The 17,816-nt window shown below is 41.4% G+C and overlaps 1 protein-coding gene and 1 long non-coding RNA gene across 2 annotated transcripts; one reads left to right on the top strand and one right to left on the bottom strand.

Annotated features, from left to right (window-relative positions):
* Positions 1-603: 603 nt before the first annotated feature.
* LOC125960684 (uncharacterized) lies at positions 604-4,327 on the bottom strand. Its single transcript, XR_007470611.1, has 2 exons — positions 4,112-4,327; positions 604-1,815 (listed from the first exon to the last, which is right to left on the bottom strand). It is a non-coding gene; the product is annotated as an uncharacterized LOC125960684 (long non-coding RNA).
* Positions 4,328-12,719: 8,392 nt separating this feature from the next.
* PNRC1 (proline rich nuclear receptor coactivator 1) lies at positions 12,720-16,623 on the top strand. Its single transcript, XM_004264826.4, has 2 exons — positions 12,720-13,427; positions 15,542-16,623. Exons 1-2 carry the CDS (start codon positions 12,882-12,884, stop codon positions 15,983-15,985), a joined length of 990 nt encoding a protein of 329 aa, XP_004264874.1. The 5' UTR covers positions 12,720-12,881; the 3' UTR covers positions 15,986-16,623.
* Positions 16,624-17,816: the final 1,193 nt, after the last annotated feature.

Here is a 17,816-nt window from a genome sequence, read left to right as displayed (position 1 = left end):
CCTGTGGCAAACAGTTTGGTGGTTCTCCAATAAACGTATGATTACCATGTAACTCAGCAAACCCACTCCTGGGTATATACCCCAAAGAACTGAAAACAGGTGCTCAAACAAAAACTTGTACACAAATGTTCATAGCAGAACTATTCACAATAGCCAAAAGATGGAAACAACCCAGATGTCCATCAACTGATGGCTCGATGAACAAGATGTGGTATATCCATACAATGGAATAGTATTTGGCTTTAAAAGGGGATAAAATACTTATAGATGCTACAACATGGATAAACCTTGAAAATACTATGTTCAGTGAAAAAAAAGGCAGAAACAAAAGGCCACATTTATATGAAACGTTCAGAAAAAGCAAGTCCATAGAAGCAGAAAGCAGATCGGTGATTACCAGAGGTGACGGGAGGGGAAATGAAGAGTGGCTGCTTAATGGGTGAGGAGTTTTCTTCCAAGGTGATAAAAATGTTCTGGACCTAGACAATGGTGATGGTTGCACAACACTGTGACTGTACTTAATGTCACTGAATTGTATACTTTAAAATGGTTAAAGTGGTAAATGTTATGTATATTTTACCACAATTTAAAAAATAATGCAAACTTTCAAGGAAAAACATAAATTTTTTTTTTTTTTTTTTTGCGGTACGCGGGCCTCTCACTGTTGTGGCCTCTCCCGTTGTGGAGCATAGGCTCCAGACGCGCAGGCTCAGTGGCCATGGCTCACGGGCCCAGCCGCTCCGCGGCATGTGGGATCTTCCCGGACCGGGGCACGAACACGTGTCCCCTGCGTCGGCAGGCAGACTCTCAACCACTGCGCCACCAGGGAAGCCCCATATTAATTTTTTTGAGACTTAAAAGCCACAGCAGAAATCTATTTAGTAGAAAGGACAAACAAATTACAAATTGCTTGAAGACCCCCAGAAAATTGATTGGGCCAAGAGTGAATAGCAAGTACAGCAGGCTGGGTCACTCCAAGCCCTTTCTTGGGAATTTGGAAGAGGAATTCCCATGGCTGACTTGGCCACTGGACAGGAAAGCAGTACTCTGTGAGTTACTAGGTTGTGTTGATGCTTGGTTAGTTTTCCATAGATTCCTTGAGCTTGGCATTCTTAGAGTAATCCTGTTTTGCTTGAGTTAGCTTGTATGGTTTCTTTTCCTTGAAACCAAACATCTGGGACTTCCCTGGCTGCGCAGTGCTGGGAATCCCCCTGCCAATGCAGGGGACACGTGTTCAATCCCTCGTCCAGGAAGATCCCACATGCCGCGGAGCAACTAAGCCCGTGTGCTACAACTACGGAGCCTGCGCTCTAGAGCCCGAGAGCCACAACTACCGAGCCCGTGTGCCACAACTACTGAAGCCTGCTCACCTAGAGCCTGTGCTCTGCCACGAGAAGCCACCGCAATGAGAAGCCCAAGAACCACAAAGAAGAATAGCCCCCGCTCACCACAACTAGAGAAAGCCCACGCAGCAACGAAGACCCAACGCAGCCAAAAATAAATTAATTAATTAATTTAGTTATTTATTTTAAAAAAAAAGAAAGAAAGAAACCAAACATCTAATCCTATATATAAGACATTTAGTAATTAGCTATTTTAGGACATTTGGGTTATGTAATACTACCAATTATACTAGGTTCCTATTTCTGCCCTAATAAATTATCACAAATTTAGTGGCTTAAATCAACAGAAATTTATTCTCTCAGAGTTCTGGAGGCCAGAAGTCCAAAAGACAGGGTCAGGCTCCCTTTGGACATTTGTCATTGCATTTAGGACCCACCCAGATAATCCAGGATGATGTCTGCATCTCTAGATCTGTAACAATAACATCTGTAAAGACCCTTATTCCATATAAGGTAAGATTTACAGGTTCTAGGGAATAGGATATGGACATATCTTTGGAGGGCATCATCCAACCCACTACACCCGTATATAATGTAATATATAATAAAATAACGTCACAGTGAAAGATATGCCCATTTTGAAGCCTGCTGATACATGTTGGCAATATGTATCAGTGTTTAATATTCCTGACATTGCTCAAAATGTTTTTTGGAACTTTTCATTTGACATTGCCCTTAGAAATTGAGTCAGATTCTTTAGAAAATAATAATGGCTATGATAGAATCACCAATATTTGTACAGTGTAACAAGCACTTTCACATCCTTGGGACCTCATAATTACCCTGTAATAATGTAGGTAGATCCAACCAGTGGAAGCATTTTGTTTGCTTCTGGCCAAACTCAGTGCCTTATTTTCTTAAAGATCAAACTTTGAAGCAAACGCAGGAATGAGAATGACAATTGACATTGGACAAACTAAATTTTGGAAAAACCCAAGTCCTTCTAAACTTTCTTTTCTCCTTGCTCCACATCATATCAGTAACGCAAATCCTGTCAGCTCCACCTGGAGTATTTCTCATATATCCAATCCCTTCTACTCCCACCCAAGGTGCCTTAGTTCCCTCAGACTAAAGGAAATACTTTAACTGATATTTTAATAGCCAGATGAGATGCTGCCGACTCATGGGTCATTTAATAAAGCCAATTAGACCTTCAAATTTATTCAGTTGATTTTTGGTTTTTAAAACACCAAATAGCAGGAGATTGGGCTTGACATATATACACTAATATGTATAAAATGGATAACTAATAAGAACCTGCTGTATAAAAAAGTAAATAAAATTTTAAAATTTAAAAAGAAAACACCAAATAGCAATAGAATACAATTAAAATACTTATCAATTAAAATATTTTCTAAGTAGTCTTCTTGCCTTTCAGTTTTGGGTGTCTTGGCTCTCTCTTTTTTTTTTTCGGCCCTCTCAAACCCGTCCAAAATATACTCTCCCACATGTGGCATCTCTACTCCCCCACCTTCTAGGGGTACCCACAGCACAGACAATGAATTCAAAATTCTTCAGCAGAGCCCTGAGTGCCCCTTTCAGTTGACCTCCATCTAAATTTCCAATTTCTCTGGATTATTTTGTTTCCTACCCATGCTTGCCCTGCATACTCATGCCTCTGTGCCTTTGCTTTAATATCGAAATCCTGTAGGTTTACTTTAAAAACAAAATGCTATTTCTTTAAAATAAGTATAAGGCCTGAAATGAAATCAGCCTTACTCTACCCACCCTTTGCTTCCTGTCCACGCTTCCTCCGGGCACCTCCCCCCAACCTTCTAACACTCTTATCCGTTCTTTTAGTATTAACCTTCATATTTTAAAATAAAATGCCAATAATGATATATTTGTTTTTTTGGTTGAATATAAACTGATGACTTTCTACTACAAAGAAGAGGTTTTCGCTCTGTTATCACCCAGATCCCAACTATACTTACACATATACATATATACATATACTCTCCTTCCCCATCCTCCCAATATAGCTATAAGTATGGATTCTGTTGCTATTTGGTGTGTTAAAAAACAAAAGTCAACTGAATAAGTCTGAAGGTCTAATTGGCTTTATTAAATGACTCATGAGTCGGGCAGCGTCTCTTCTGGCAAGCAGAGAGGAGTTGTGCAAAATGGAAGGTTTCTATAGCAGAAAGAGGGTTGGACAAGGAAATTACAAGAGCAGATTATTTCAGGGAAGGTCACCTTCCCTAAGGGGAAGGCAGGGGGTTTTAGGCAGATTACCTCACTAGTGCCAACCAGGAAATTTCAGACTTAGTGGTTTTGAAACCTTCCAGGAGAGGCTAAAACAGCAATTATCGAATAGGTTAGGTATTAAGTCTTGGTGTGACTTAGCACAGTGACTGCTGTTTGGGGCCTGTTGTTTCTTTTTAACAGGCGTTGACATGTAACAAGTTTTACTATAAATATATTCTCTTTCTTGGGCTTTTTCCTCTTCTTTGGAATCAATAATTGCCTTGCTCTTTCCTAGACTTTATTTTCCTTGCTTCATTTTCCATTTACCCAGCATTCATTGGCCCCCAAGCTCTCTGCCAAAGGTGTACATCTCTTCTCAGTTCCTTCAGACATATTGAGGATTCTATCAATTTCATCTTTTTCTTGGAACTCCTCCCCTCCCCCCAGAGTCATCCAGCTTCCTGCTGCAGGCTGAGCTGGTTGCCTTCTAGGCCACAGTACAGCTATTGTCCTGAGCTCACCTTTCACCCATATCCTGAAAATTCCTTCTACTCCTCTCCTGTGGGCTCTCCTGTTTCCTAGTTCCCATGTCTTCCTCTTTCTTGGTTTACTCTCTTTAATGAAGTGCCTCTTCTAGTAGCTTCCTGAGGGGGAAAAAATGCATGGGAGAAATTTCATGAGTTGTTTTGTATTTGAAAGATTTTTATTGTGATCTTAGGTTTGATTGATAGTTTGAGAGGTATCTTAGTTCAGGTTGCTATAACCAAGTACCATAGACCGGGTGGCTTATAAATAAATAACAGAAGTTTATTTCTAACAGTTCTGGAGGCTGGAAGTCCAATCAATATCAGGGTGCCAGCCTGGCTGGGTTCTAGGGAAAGCCCTCTTCTGAGTTACAGACTGCAGACTTTTCATTGTATCCTCACCTGGTAGAGAGCAAAGAGAAGGAAGCAAGCTCTCTCAGAACAGTTACAAGGGCACTAATCCCATTCATGAGAGCTCCACGCTCATGACCGAATCACCCCCCAAAGGCCCCAATTCTTAATATCATCAGGGAAGTAGGGTGTTAACATATGAATTTTGGAGGGACACAAACAGGAGGAAACAGACTTCTGAGTTGTAATTCATTTACCCTTGGAATTGAAGTCATTGTTCCATTGTCTTCTAGCTTCAAGCTGATATTTCAGATACTATTCTAATCTTGTTGCTTTGTATGTGACCTGTTTTTCCCTTAGAATTTAATAATCATGCCTTTTTTTTTCTTCATGTAGGCCTATTTTCATCCATTACACTGAGCACTCAGTGGGCCATTTCAACCTGCACACTCATGTTCTCTAGTTCTCAGAAATTTGTGTGGTTTATTTGTTAATTTCCTTCTCTCCATTTGCCTTGTTTTATCTTTCTGGAATTCTTATTTGGAATACTGGGCCTCCTGGAATACTGGCCTCTAACTCTCTTTTATTTTCTATTTTTCAGACTCTTCAAATTTAGATTTTACTTTCTGGGAGATTGCCTTAAATTTACCTTTTATTTTTTTCAACTGGAATTTTTATTTTTGCCATGGTATTTTACACTTTCAATAGCTCTTTTAAAATTCTGTTTCCTTGGGACTTCCCTGGTGGTGTGGTGCAGTGGTTAAGAATCTGCCTGCCAATGCAGAGGACACGGGTTCGAGCCCTCGTCTGGGAAGATCCCACATGCAGTGGAGCAGCTAAGCTCGTGCACCACAACTACTGAACCTGCACTCTAGAGCCCGTGCGCCATAACTACTGAGGCCACGTGCCACAACTACTGAAGCCCGTGTGCCTAGAGCCCGTGCTCCACAACAAAGAGAAGCAACAGCAATGAGAAGCACGTGCACCGCAACAAAGAGTAGCCCCTGCTCGACGCAAATAGAGAAAGCCCACTCGGAGCAACGAAGACCCAACGCAGCCAAAAATAAATAAATTTATTTTTTAAAAATTCTATTTCCTTTTTATAGCATCTTGTTTTTGGTTCATGGGTGTACTATATTCTTAACACTCTGAGGCTATTAATTAGAGGGGCTTTTTAAAACTTTCTCCTACTCTCTCTGTGTCCTGCAAGTTCCTTTTATTCCTGTTTGTTTGTCTGGTGATCCTTGCCTGATGGCTTACACTTTAGGGTACAGAAATAAGAAGCGGATGGTAAACTCTGTGTGCATGGCATGTATTATTGGCTACTGGGCATCACTATGGGATGATCTGGCTGGGATATATCTTAAAGAATCCCTGATGTCAATATTTAAGCTAATCACATGATATGCACTTGTGGTACACGTAGAATGACTGTAACATGCTAACTTACTAATTAGGCCAAAATATCACTCGCACCTCTCCTGCAACTCAAAAAGCTAATGACATCATGTTAGATTATAGCAATGAGTCATATCTGACTGCGAGTCATAATCAATATCTCAGAGAAAACCTGGCAAAATATCAACATCACAGCTTCATTCTGAGCTTCTTTGTGCTCTTCTTTGGCTCTGCAATCCAAACATTGTTTTGGTCTTTCTCTGTGTGTTCAGGAATGTTAAAAAAAATGATATAACTCAGGGAATGTCAATTTCATCTTCTTATACTAATCTTAAATTTCCAAGGATAAAATAGGACACAGTAAAGATAACTCAGGCAATGTTGATTTGGTTGTTTTGGACAAATCCTAAATCTTTATGGATATTATAAGGACATGGAAAATCTTCTTTCTTAAGAATTAATAGAAAAATAATTGGCCAAACCTCATTTTTCTTTTTGTGTTCTGGGGTTACAAACTACACAAAAAAACTCTATATAGTTCCACTTAGACTTGAAAATCATAAGCATTTCTCTAAAACAAAAAGATTCATTTTGGAACCTTTTACCATCACATAGTTGAAAGAGCCCTAGAGTCTGAAATTCTACTTTATCATATCACCCTAAATTCAAATACCATAAAAATTAGGGCATTGCACTATTTTGTAGAAATGAGATATGCTATTTTCTTTGTGCTTATAAAGTAGAAGTATATCAATAAGTCAATAAAAATGTGCCAATATTCTAGAATGCATTCTGTCACACACACACAAATGGCATGAAATTTTTGATGACTTGATCTGGAGTAGTTGCAAGTAGGGCTGGGCCTGGATGTCCCAAGTTTTACAAGTAGCTTAAATCATGACACAGCAATAACTCTCCAGAGTTACAAAACATTGTAGGGCTTCCCTGGTGGTGCAGTGGTTGAGAGTCCGCCTGCCGATGCAGGGGACACGGGTTTGTGCCACGGTCTGGGAAGATCCCACATGCTGCGGAGCGGCTGGGCCCGTGAGCCATGGCCGCTGAGCCTGCGCATCCGGAGCCTGTGCTCTGCAATGGGAGAGGCCACAGGAGTGAGAGGCCCGAGTAGCAAAAAAAAAAAGAAAAAAAATTGTAGAGCAGGAATTATGCTTTATTTCCATGCTTTGAGTATTTAAGGGAAAGGAGATGAAATAAGGATGATGATGAGAACAGTAGAAAAAACCAGAAAGATTAAAAGGGGAGTAAGTCATGAAACAAAGCAGACAGACTAAGACATCAAAGTTAATGAGGTGTTTACAGAAATGATGACTGATGAGACACCTAAGGATTACACATGAGGGCACAACTGCAGTTTGGGTGAGGGATTAAAAATTTAAGATTATGTTGGGTAGAAAACTAAATTTTTTTACAATGGAATAAACGTGTTAAATGATTCTGTAGTGTTTGAATTAAATTAGAATTAAAAAAAAAAAAAACAGACTCGTGACTTTAATTTTTTTTTTGGCCGAGTAGCATGGCTTGCAGGATCTTTGTTCCCTGACCAGGATTGAACCCAGGCCACGGCAGAGAAAAACGCACAGTCCTAACCACTGGGCAGCCAGGGAATTCCCAACTTGTGACTTTGAAAAGAAATGTCTTCCAAAGTTGTCAAAAAAAAAAAAAAAAGGTCTAACAGTGATACTATCATAATCCCAATCTGTACTCATGCAGAACAATCTGATATCCATTCCTGATGCCCAGATTTTGCCTCTAATATTTTTCTTCATTTAAAGGAACTAAGATTCCTTATAAAATAGGTCATTCCACGCTTTGGGTCAGAGAAAGATGAGGATAATCTGGAACATCTTGTGTATACAAAGCAAGAATGTTTTCAAAAATGTTTGGGAGAAGTGCTGAAGAGACAATAGAACCATCCTAAAAGGCGTTTTACTGGCCAAGCTCTAAAGATTTGAGCAAAAAAGGGAAAATAATTATCGATCATCAAAACTATGTTAATGTATGAAAGTTCATAATGATTCTCCAAAGGAAAAAGTTTGCAATTTAGTAATAGGTAGTTTGGCCATAAAAGATAGTGAATGTGATAATATAGATATGTTAATTTTTTTAAAGTACAGAGAATTGTATGCATGGGGTTTTATAAAAATCGAAACCATATATTAGCTTATAAAGTACAAACACGCCTTTTCTCTAATTGTGAAAGTAGAGAGGGATGAATGGAGGAATTGGGAATCCGCCAAGCAGCCCTGGAGAAAATTATTAACTATACCAACAACAGAAAGAACTGCTTCACATTATTTGCCACACAAAACAACCAGGTAGAAAGGAGATCCAACATTTTGGTTGCAAAATGACCAAATGGAGAATTCAGTGGTATGTTTCACAGCAGTGAAAACGTGGAGTCCTAACCACTGGACCACCAGGGAATTCCTGACTTGTGACTTTAAAAAGAAATGTCTTCCAAAGTTTTCAAAAAAAAAGATGATTTGCCAAATGTCCTGAGGAAAACAGAAGACAGTTAATAATGTAGATTCCATCCCTGTCTCATGAAAGATGAAACCTTTTAATGGTCATATTTATCATAATTAATGAATGAGACAAAATCAGTTTCCAAAAATGAACAGTCTAGATCAATCAATATATAATGTTAAAAAACTGGGTTCTGTAAGGTGGCCAAGTGAAACAAAAAACATTTCAGGAGAGGCAATAGGTTGCATTCTATGAGTGGTAAGGATTTTTAAAGTTCTATCAGTGTATAAAAGGAGAGCCAGGCAGAAGGCACAACCAGGCCTGTGACCTCCAACTAAGATTCAATTGGTTGAAACCTCAGCTGGTCTAAATAACATGCTTTTTCCTTTGGTTTCATATCTAGGATGAAATAGTATCAAGTATCCATAATAGTATTGTACCCCAGGGCTGCCACTAGTTCTTCTGAAACCTTTGTAGCAATAAGAAAAAGAGATCCCTTCCTCCAGGTGGCCCCAGCCCCTGGGACAACAGCTTTCAAGAGCAGACTTAGAGTTGTATTTCAGCACCCCCTCATCCCTTCAGCCAGGCACCCTTGTGCAAAGCACAGCCTGCAAAGGCTTGCTGTCCTTCTTAGGAAGGTTTAAGAAATAAACACGTGGTAAAATTACTGCAACCCCAGAAAGGTATAATGAAGGAGGATAGGGATAATGAGGACAACAATTTCGACCTACAGTAATAATACTTCACAAGCAATTTAAGTGTCAGTATAAATTTTGTGAAAATTTGTGCATATTTTGTTTGCTATTAAATATAAACCTTGGGACTTCCCTGGTGGTCCAGTGGTTAAGACTCCTTGCTCCCAATGCAGGGGGCCCAGGTTCTAGTTCCTGGTCAGGGAACTAGATCCCACATGCCGCAACTAAGAGGCTGCATGCAGCAACGAAGACCTGGCGCTGCCAAATAAATAAATATTTTAAAAAGTAAACCTTAAATTTCAAACAAACTTTTCAGGGTATGTTGATAAAATAAGGTTTGTGATCAAGGCTTAAATGTCAGGGAAATTTTTATTCATTAAGTGTAAACATTGTGATTTCATGGTTATGTTCAATGTTTAGAGGAATATTATTTCATAGATTTGAAAGAGTAATAATTTGAGAATTAAGCAAAGTATAAATTGGAGTAAGTGTTCCTCTTTTCATACACGTGTCCTTCAGAGCTTAGATGTTCAAGATCTAAGCAACAATAGGCAGAGGAAATGGAAACAAAGTAACGGTGAAGGGGGAAGAAGGACATTCAGAGCAGGAGAGAAAGATGATATTCAAGGTAGAGAGAGGGAGAGGATGAGGGCAGAAGTGAAATGTGAGAGAGACAAAGGTAGACAGAAGAGAGGGCAGAGGAATTCAGAGGGCTCTGGAACGTCAATGCAGGTAAACTGCTTATTTCACAAATGGGGGGACTTCCCTGGCGGCCCAGTGGTTCAGACTCTGCACTTCCACTGCAGGTGGGACAGGTTCCATCCCCGGTCAGGGAACTAAGATCCTGCATGCCTCTGGAGCAGCCAAAAATAAAAGAAAAAGAAACACAGGTGGGCTTTAATACCTGACTACTTTTCAATTGTTTATTTAAACAAACAAACAAAACACCTCCTGTAAATAAACTGTTGACTTAACAAAAATAAAACCAAGACATGCAATGGAACAAAAACCTTCAAGAACCCTAAAGTCCTCTCAAGATTAACTTTACCCTTGGAATGTCTTGCTACCTCCATATTGGCCCAGACAAGCGTATCTGATCTTTTCCTTTATATCGTATAGCACAGATGAAACCAGGTTTGAATATTAAAACCAGACTTTACTAAAGACTAGCAGTCTATGGGAACTCTACACAAAGGGTAAAAATGAAATCCAATAATATGGTTTATAAATCCCAAATTACTCTCTTCCAGTGGTCCATTCCAGCTCCCAGTCCCTTGGTGGTGGGCACCATCTTAGCACCTACCACCCAGGTGGCCACAGCTGCAAGGCTACCTTTCTTAAAGTACAGAATCCAGGGTTTTATGCAAGGCCTACACTTCAGGTCTCAAAAGGATAAACTACATACCACATAATAATCCCAACACCCACCCAAGACACATACATAGACAACAACAGGTGTTCTTGATCAAGGGCCCCATTGAACTGACTACAAATTAGCAGCCCCCTGAAGGGTAAATTATTCTTCAGGACAGTTTGATAGTACACCCTAGTAAAGTCAAATCTTAGGCCTTGGGATCTGGTGAAAAGAGCACTGCATTAGGAGTTCAAGTGATTTAGTCCCTAACTCGGACCTAAGGGACTGTGACCCTTAGGCAAGTCACTTTACCTTTAGAGGCTTTATTTATATTATTTACATGTTGCTATTTACTTTAAAGGATTGGAGTAAGAATAAAATGAGATAACAGATGAAAAAGTCCTTTGAAAAAGCAGAAACTCTTACAAAAACAAAAGAACAAATTACCTCATTCCAGAGGTTCCATAATCTTCGCCTGCTCTTCTCCACCAACTTTTTTTTTTTTGTGGCTGCATTGGGTCTTCGTTGCTGCGCACAGGCTTTTCTCTAGTTGTGGCGAGCGGGCTTCTCACTGCAGTGGCTTCGCTTACTGTGGAGCACGGGCTCTAGGCATGTAGGCTTCAGTTGTGGCACGCAGGCTCAGTAGTTGTGGCTCTCAGGCTCTAGAGCTCAGGCTCAGTAGTTGTAGCGCATGGGCTTAGTTGCTCCAAGGCATGTGGGATCTTCCCAGACCAGGGCTTGAACTTGTGTCCCCTGCATTGGCAGGCGGATTCTTAACTACTGCACCACCAGGGAAGTCCATCCACCAACTCTTGCCAGGCTATTCTCTTCAGATGGATCTTAAACCCAACTTACAGACCTGACAATTTCAATTACAGCCTGAGGAGCTTTTACAGGGTTGGAAGTATATGATTCCCATTCATCCAATGATCATGAGCACTTACTATGTATTAAGTGTTGGAAACACAAAAATGAGTAAAATCCAGCAAAAATGATAAAGTCCAGCAATCAATAATGATGGAAGGTAGTATTAACAGTTTATATAAAGTTATTGGGAAGCATTATTCTGGATATTGCCTCTGTCCAACTCTGTTATCACAAAACACTTATCAAGCACCACAAAGCTGAAGAATATTGGTTAAAGGCTGGTAGGATACAAAGAAGTTTATTGCGGTGTTCTAAAAACCTATAATCTAGTGTGGCAGGTAGTACGGATGGTGTTAAAATTTCAGTCTTACCAGACCTGGAGTTCAAATTCTGCTACTAGCTTACTGTATGACATTTGACAAGTACTTTTTGCCTAAGCCTGTTTTCTCTCCTGTAAACTGGGGATAAAATATAGTACCGATTCCTTAGAGTTGTTCCGAGGTTCAAATGAGATAATTCATGTAAAGAACAGTTCGTGGCACATATGTGCTTGAAAAATAGCCACAATTCTTTCTGTGTGTGAGCGCAGTGCGGGGAGATGAGGAATTTCTATCAACACAGACCTAGCAAAATACACTGTATGTTGCAGAGCTGTTTCAGTTTCTCCCTTTGAGACGCAAGCCTCCTTTGCTTTCTTCTCGGTATCAGGCACTGTTTCGTGATCCCAAAGTCCCACAGTATGAAATCAGTAACATTTCCAATGTGCATTTACGGATTTATGGACAACTTTTTATACGTTAAGAGGCCAATTTCAGTAAGTCACTCCCTTAATTTTTACTCCGATTATCATGGCTAATGACCAGCGTTTCTCACCCGAGTTAATGAAAAAAAACGTAAGCAACACTTCATCAAATGTAATTTAAATGTGGACTGGTTTTCTTTCCGACTGCGACGAACGTAACCCCTACCGCGCACTCTGAAATCTTAAAATTAAAAAAAAACAATAATAATGCTATTATGTTGGGCTTGAAATAAGTACTTCCCCAAGGTCAGTGGCCGAGGGAGTAGGTGTCAGTGGCCTTGATGCTTCCCGATTCTTTCTCCCTGGTTCCCGCCCCCATCCCCATCCCCAAGATTCAGCCTAGATCTAGCCATCAGACCACCGCCTTCAGGATGAGGTGCGGGGGTGAGGAAGAAGAGTGGGTAGGGGGTGGGGCAGGTGGAACTGAAACTGAACTTCATTGTTCGCGGGACTGACTCTTCCCGAAATAGCCCGATAACAGCGCCTGCGCAGTGCGCGCTCTTTGTGCCGGGCTGCAGCAAGCAGGTTGTTTGTGTGTGCCTCTTCAAGGCGGTGGAGGCGGAGCAGGAGAGGCGTGGCCTCCCTGTCGCATTCTGATTGGGCTTTCTCAGAGAGGTGGGCGGGGTAGGGCGGAGCTTCCGATAACAACACTCGGAGCGGAGGCTCAGGCTATTTGTTGCTGCGCCGCCACCGCCCGACCCATGGTATGTTCTTTTCTCGGGCTCTGTTAGCAGCAGCCGCCGCCGCCGCCGCCCTGTGATTTCTGGCCTTATCTCCTCCTTCTACTCTTGCTGAGCCACTTTTCCTCGTAGTGCTATGACCGTCGTTTCTGTCCCACAGCGGGAGCCGCTTGTTCTGGGCGGCCGCCTTGCGCCCATGGGTTTTTCCGCCCGCGGTTACTTCGGGGCCCTCCCGATGGTTACCACTGCTCCGCCGCCTTTGCCCCGGATCCCGGACCCACGGGGGTTGCCCCCCACTCTCTTCCTCCCTCACTTCTTAGGGGAAGATGGTCCCTGTCTGACCCCTCATCCTCGCGCCCCGGCACCTCTGCCCAACTGCAGCCTCGCCACGGCGGGGGGCACCCCTCGGGCAGCACCAAAGAAGCGGCGAAAGAAGAAGGTGCGGGCCAGCCCGTCGGGGCAGCTTCCCAGCCGCTTCCACCAGTACCAGCAGCACCGGCCGAGCCTGGAGGGCGGGCGGAGCCCCGCGACGGGCCACGGCGGAGCGCAGCAAGTCCCGGACCAGGCCCAGGCCGCCGCCTGGGCCCCGGCTCCTGCGACCGCAGCTCGAACTGAGGAAACGAGCCCTTTCCCTGGCTCGCTGCCGCCCGCGGCGCCCGGCCAACCCTCGTTCAATAGAGAGGTAAGGGCCGCGAGTGGGACGGGGGTACCACTGGCGCACCGGCCCCTAGTCGGCCACAGCCCGGACGCGAGGTTTGGGGCCCTGCGCTCTCGGGTCGGGAAGGGAGGGGCCGGGTTGAGGGTTGAGGGACGGTTGTTTACTCGGGAGGGAAGTTTCCGTGACGCCCGCTCTGTTCTTGCTGGTGGCGGGGGGGGAGGGGAGGCCAGCGCTGGCGCTGCTGATTGGCTCCGGGGAGCCGGCCAATGAGAGGAGCGGCTGCGCCCCAGCAACAGTCCGGATTTAGAAGGCTGGCGACGTTCCAGGGGGTTTCTGCGTTCTGGGCGCGGGGTGGGGGGTGGGGGGGGCGGGAGAAGGAAGAGACCCGCGGGAGGCTGACGTCAGCGCGCGCTACGTGCGGAGCGCTTCGGCGCCCATGAAGGAGGCGAGCCGGGCGGGGGTTGGGAGCGCGAGGGCGCGGGCCCGCTGGCGGCTTTCCGACCGTTGGCAGCGCCAAGACTCGTCGGGACGCGCGTACGGTCTCTCGGTACCCGGTGTGGGGTTTGTCACGGGGCGGCAGCCGCCCGCTTCCGGTTGGCTTTTTGCTGAGTTGTGAGGTGCGCGGTGTGGGGCGCCGGGCCACCTGGGGCGCTGCTCCTCGCGGGGCCGACCTACTTAGCTGTGCTTTTCAACTTCGAAAGTCGGCAGGAGCGACGGCAGAGCTGTTGCCTCTTTGAAGCGATAAGTTCTCTGGGCTAGTCTATCAGATGAACGGAATTTACTACGCATCCCCACGGTGTACTGTGCCAGGCTTTCTCAGCGGAAGGTAGTTTTATTGCTTGTGTCCAGAATGATGAAGTTTCCGAAAGAAGAGTTCCCAATTGAATTGACGATATGCTGCCCAGTTGCTATTGGACTAGGATAAAATTGATTAAAACTTAAACGGTATTAAGTGGCTATATTACTTAAAGTAACCTTTGTATCAAAATAAAAACATTTTGACTTGAATTTCAAAAACCTTCATAATAATAATGAAAATAAGTTACTGACATTTGTTGAAAGAATATTGGTTTGAGAGATTTGCAGCTCATCTAGCTGTGCCCTTGCAAAAACTTAAATTTGTCCACCGTGATTACTTAAATTTTGTATACGTTCCTTTCAGTTCCACGGCTCTTCTGTAATATTAATTACTGTAAAAGCGAGTTTTTGTACTTGTTTCCTAGTAAGATTCCTTTATTTTCTAGAACGGTATTGAAACCGGGAGCTCTGTTGTCAGTTACCCTTTTTGACATGGATTATGTTACCTTGTGCTCCGGCTTTCTATTTGTGTCCTGGCTTACCTACCGTATTACAAGTGTTGAAAGGGCAGTGATCGAATAGATTACCCTGTCTTTCCATTATCATGGCTTCCTGTAAGGATCACTTGAGTTAGGAAAGTGACTGGAATTTAGGCAGTAAAGTTCTTGAAGTAGTTTTTACAACAGAAAGTAGGGGGCAGGCAGAAAGCATTTTCTTCTATGTATTATATGTGTAACTGGACGAGATGATAGAAAGTGGTAAGTATTTTAGTATTTAAATTTCTGAAATTTTGTTTTTACAAGCTGGGGGGATAATTTTTAATGTGTGTACTTAGTAACCATTATCAAAACACTTCCTCACTTAAAATCAATCTCCTAATCAAATTTCTATTCTGACATAATTTTTAAAGAACCTGTCTTAAAAGGTAAATAGTGTATCTATTAACATAGTTTTTCTTTCTAATCAACCAAAGCATTTGAAAATTTCTCTTGGAAATACCCTGCTGTAAAAACGCTGACCTTTGTTAGTTAGGAAGAGGTTGTCATACATGTTTGGAATATAGCTCATTACTCTTTATAGAAAGGTGGACTTGGTTACCTTGGGTTCTTTGACATTTTAGAATCAGCACTGGTAACAGTGATTACTAACTATTTTTAGTGATAAAATTAGATGTGTGCATATTTGGACTTCCAGGGATAAGTACAGCAAGCATTTAATCAAGACAGTGAACTAAAGTCCACGGGAACTTTTTAAAAGAAAATATGTTAGATATATGGTGAGGTTCATGACTGATTTTTATCATGAGACTGTATTCACTTTTATGTTCCTTGTCTTTGTAGGTTTTAAAATCAAAGATGGGAAAATCGGAGAAAATTGCCATTCCCCACGGCCAGCTTGTTCATGGTATACACTTGTGTGAACAACCAAAGATAAACAGACAGAAAAGCAAATATAACTTACCACTAACCAAGATCACCTCTGCAAAAAGAAATGAAAATAACTTTTGGCAGAATTCTGTTTCATCTGATATAATTCAGAAGCAGGAAAAAAAGCCTTTTAAAAATACTGAGAATATTAAAAATAAGCATTTGAAGAAATCATCATTTCTAACTGAAGTGAGCCAAAAGGAGAATTATGCTGGGGCAAAGTTTAGTGACCCACCTTCTCCTAGTGTTCTTCCAAAGCCTCCTAGTCACTGGATGGGAAGCACCATTGAAAATTCCAACCAAAATAGGGAGTTGATGGCAGTACACTTAAAAACTCTCCTAAAAGTTCAAACTTAGATCTCAGATTTCAGTATGTATGTAAAACATAGCTTTTCCAAAATCCCTGGACTCTTGAAAAGCAGTGGTACAGAAATGGAAAATTACCTTGTTGCAATTTACAAGGGCAAAAGATGAGTTTAAAAAATTACAAACAGCTTGTATTATATTTTATATTTTGTAAATACTGTATACCATGTATTATGTGTATATTGTTCATACTTGAGAGGTACATTATAGTTTTGTTATGAAAGTATGTATTTTGCCCTGCCCAAATGGTAGGTGTTTTGTATATATACAATGGAGAAATTTTAAGTGTGCTAAGGCACCTGAAAGACCGATTTATTTGCACAAGGTACTGAGATTTTTTTCAAGAAACAGCTGTCGAATCTCAAGGTGAAGATCTCAATGTGAACAGTTTACTAATGCACTACTGAAGTTTAAATCTGTGGCACAATCATTGTAAACATGGGGTTTGTCTATGTTTCTCTAAATTGATTTCTGCCTTCTAATCTGTAATTACCGGAAAACTCCTATTCCCATTTTTACCAAACTTAATTTCTGGGTTTTGGTTTATATCCATTCAAATTTAAAATTTTAATGCCAACAAAATCGGTTGTAATCAAATTTTAAAATAATAATAATTTGGCCCCCCCCTTTTCAACTAGTCTTGACTCTTTGTGTGTGATTGTTTTTTCATGTTTGAATGTGTAACTAGGAGATGGATTTTAACTTTCCATTTTACTGGCTAAATGTCTATACTAATTGTACATCCTCCCTCTGAAAGCTGGAGAGTCCAATAATTTAACACTACTACCTCTAAGGGGAGGAATTCCCCGTCTCATGAATGGAAATGGTTGTGGGCAAAAGTAAAGCTGATTAGCTTATAGCTTAGAATATGCGTTTATTTTTTGAGCTGTTTCATAAAACACCATTTGACTTACCACATATTTACAATGAAAGAAAACGGCACTTGTTTGATTTGCAAAATTTATACTGATACTGAATGGGATACTTGAATCAAAGCAAATATAATTGACGTTAAAATATTAGATGGAGACTTTGGAATCTCAAGCTTGCTTTAAGTTATGGCAGCATATGTATTTTTACTTTAAAATTCAAACTTCTACTCAGTAGTGTATCTATAAAGTCTATTCCAGTAAGAAATTCTAGAACACAATTTTCCGCATATAGTTTTTCATTATGTTATACAAGGCCAAAGTTTATGCCAAATGATACAAAGGAAAAAGTAATTGGTAATGAGTAATTGGTCAGTATTTAGACATGTGAAAAAGTAAAGGTGTTCAGAGGCTATATGTGATCCTATAAGGTAGTATAGATGAGAAAGGTGCCACCATCCTGAGGAAGAAATAAATGAGCCTTAAGTCTCAACTTCTTGTATCATTTTGGTTCACACAAGAAGGGAGGACACTTACCTAACCTTAACTTAGAATCACTATTGACTTAATAAGCAATGCCAGGATGGCATGATGACTTGTTATAGCCACCTCAAAATCAGAGAATTTCTAATAGATGTGGTCACTATACAGCTTGTCAACACCCCAAACAACCATTTTTCTTGGCATTGACTGTAACATGCTTTGTTCTTAAATGAATTTAGAGAAAGTTAACTTCATTTACATATAGGTATATGTAGATGGATTTTAAAAAAGCACTTAGAGAAACTTAAGATACAAGTGCACTTTCGACCTTATAGAAGATAAGACTTTTTTTTAGCTAAGAGAAGTGTTAACACACTGGTAAAGAGGATGGTTAAATTTTTTAAAGGATGATGTAAGGAAATAGGTTGTATTATAAAGTAACAGATTTTATAGTTTGAAGAGTGGGTGAA

The sequence above is a fragment of the Orcinus orca genome, chromosome 12 (genome assembly GCF_937001465.1).
Source record: "Orcinus orca chromosome 12, mOrcOrc1.1, whole genome shotgun sequence".
NCBI lineage: Eukaryota > Metazoa > Chordata > Mammalia > Artiodactyla > Delphinidae > Orcinus > Orcinus orca.
Note: the sequence above shows the minus strand (reverse complement) of the source record. Positions and strands in the feature narration are given on the sequence as shown.

What these genes read in the sequence shown, in the direction of transcription:
- PNRC1 (XM_004264826.4), top strand. Translation starts at nt 12,882, where the DNA reads ATGACCGTCGTTTCTGTCCCACAGCGGGAGCCGCTTGTTCTGGGCGGC. An exon ending in AACCCTCGTTCAATAGAGAG is followed by an intron (nt 13,428 to 15,541) that starts GTAAGGGCCGCG and finishes TTGTCTTTGTAG; the next exon opens with GTTTTAAAATCAAAGATGGG.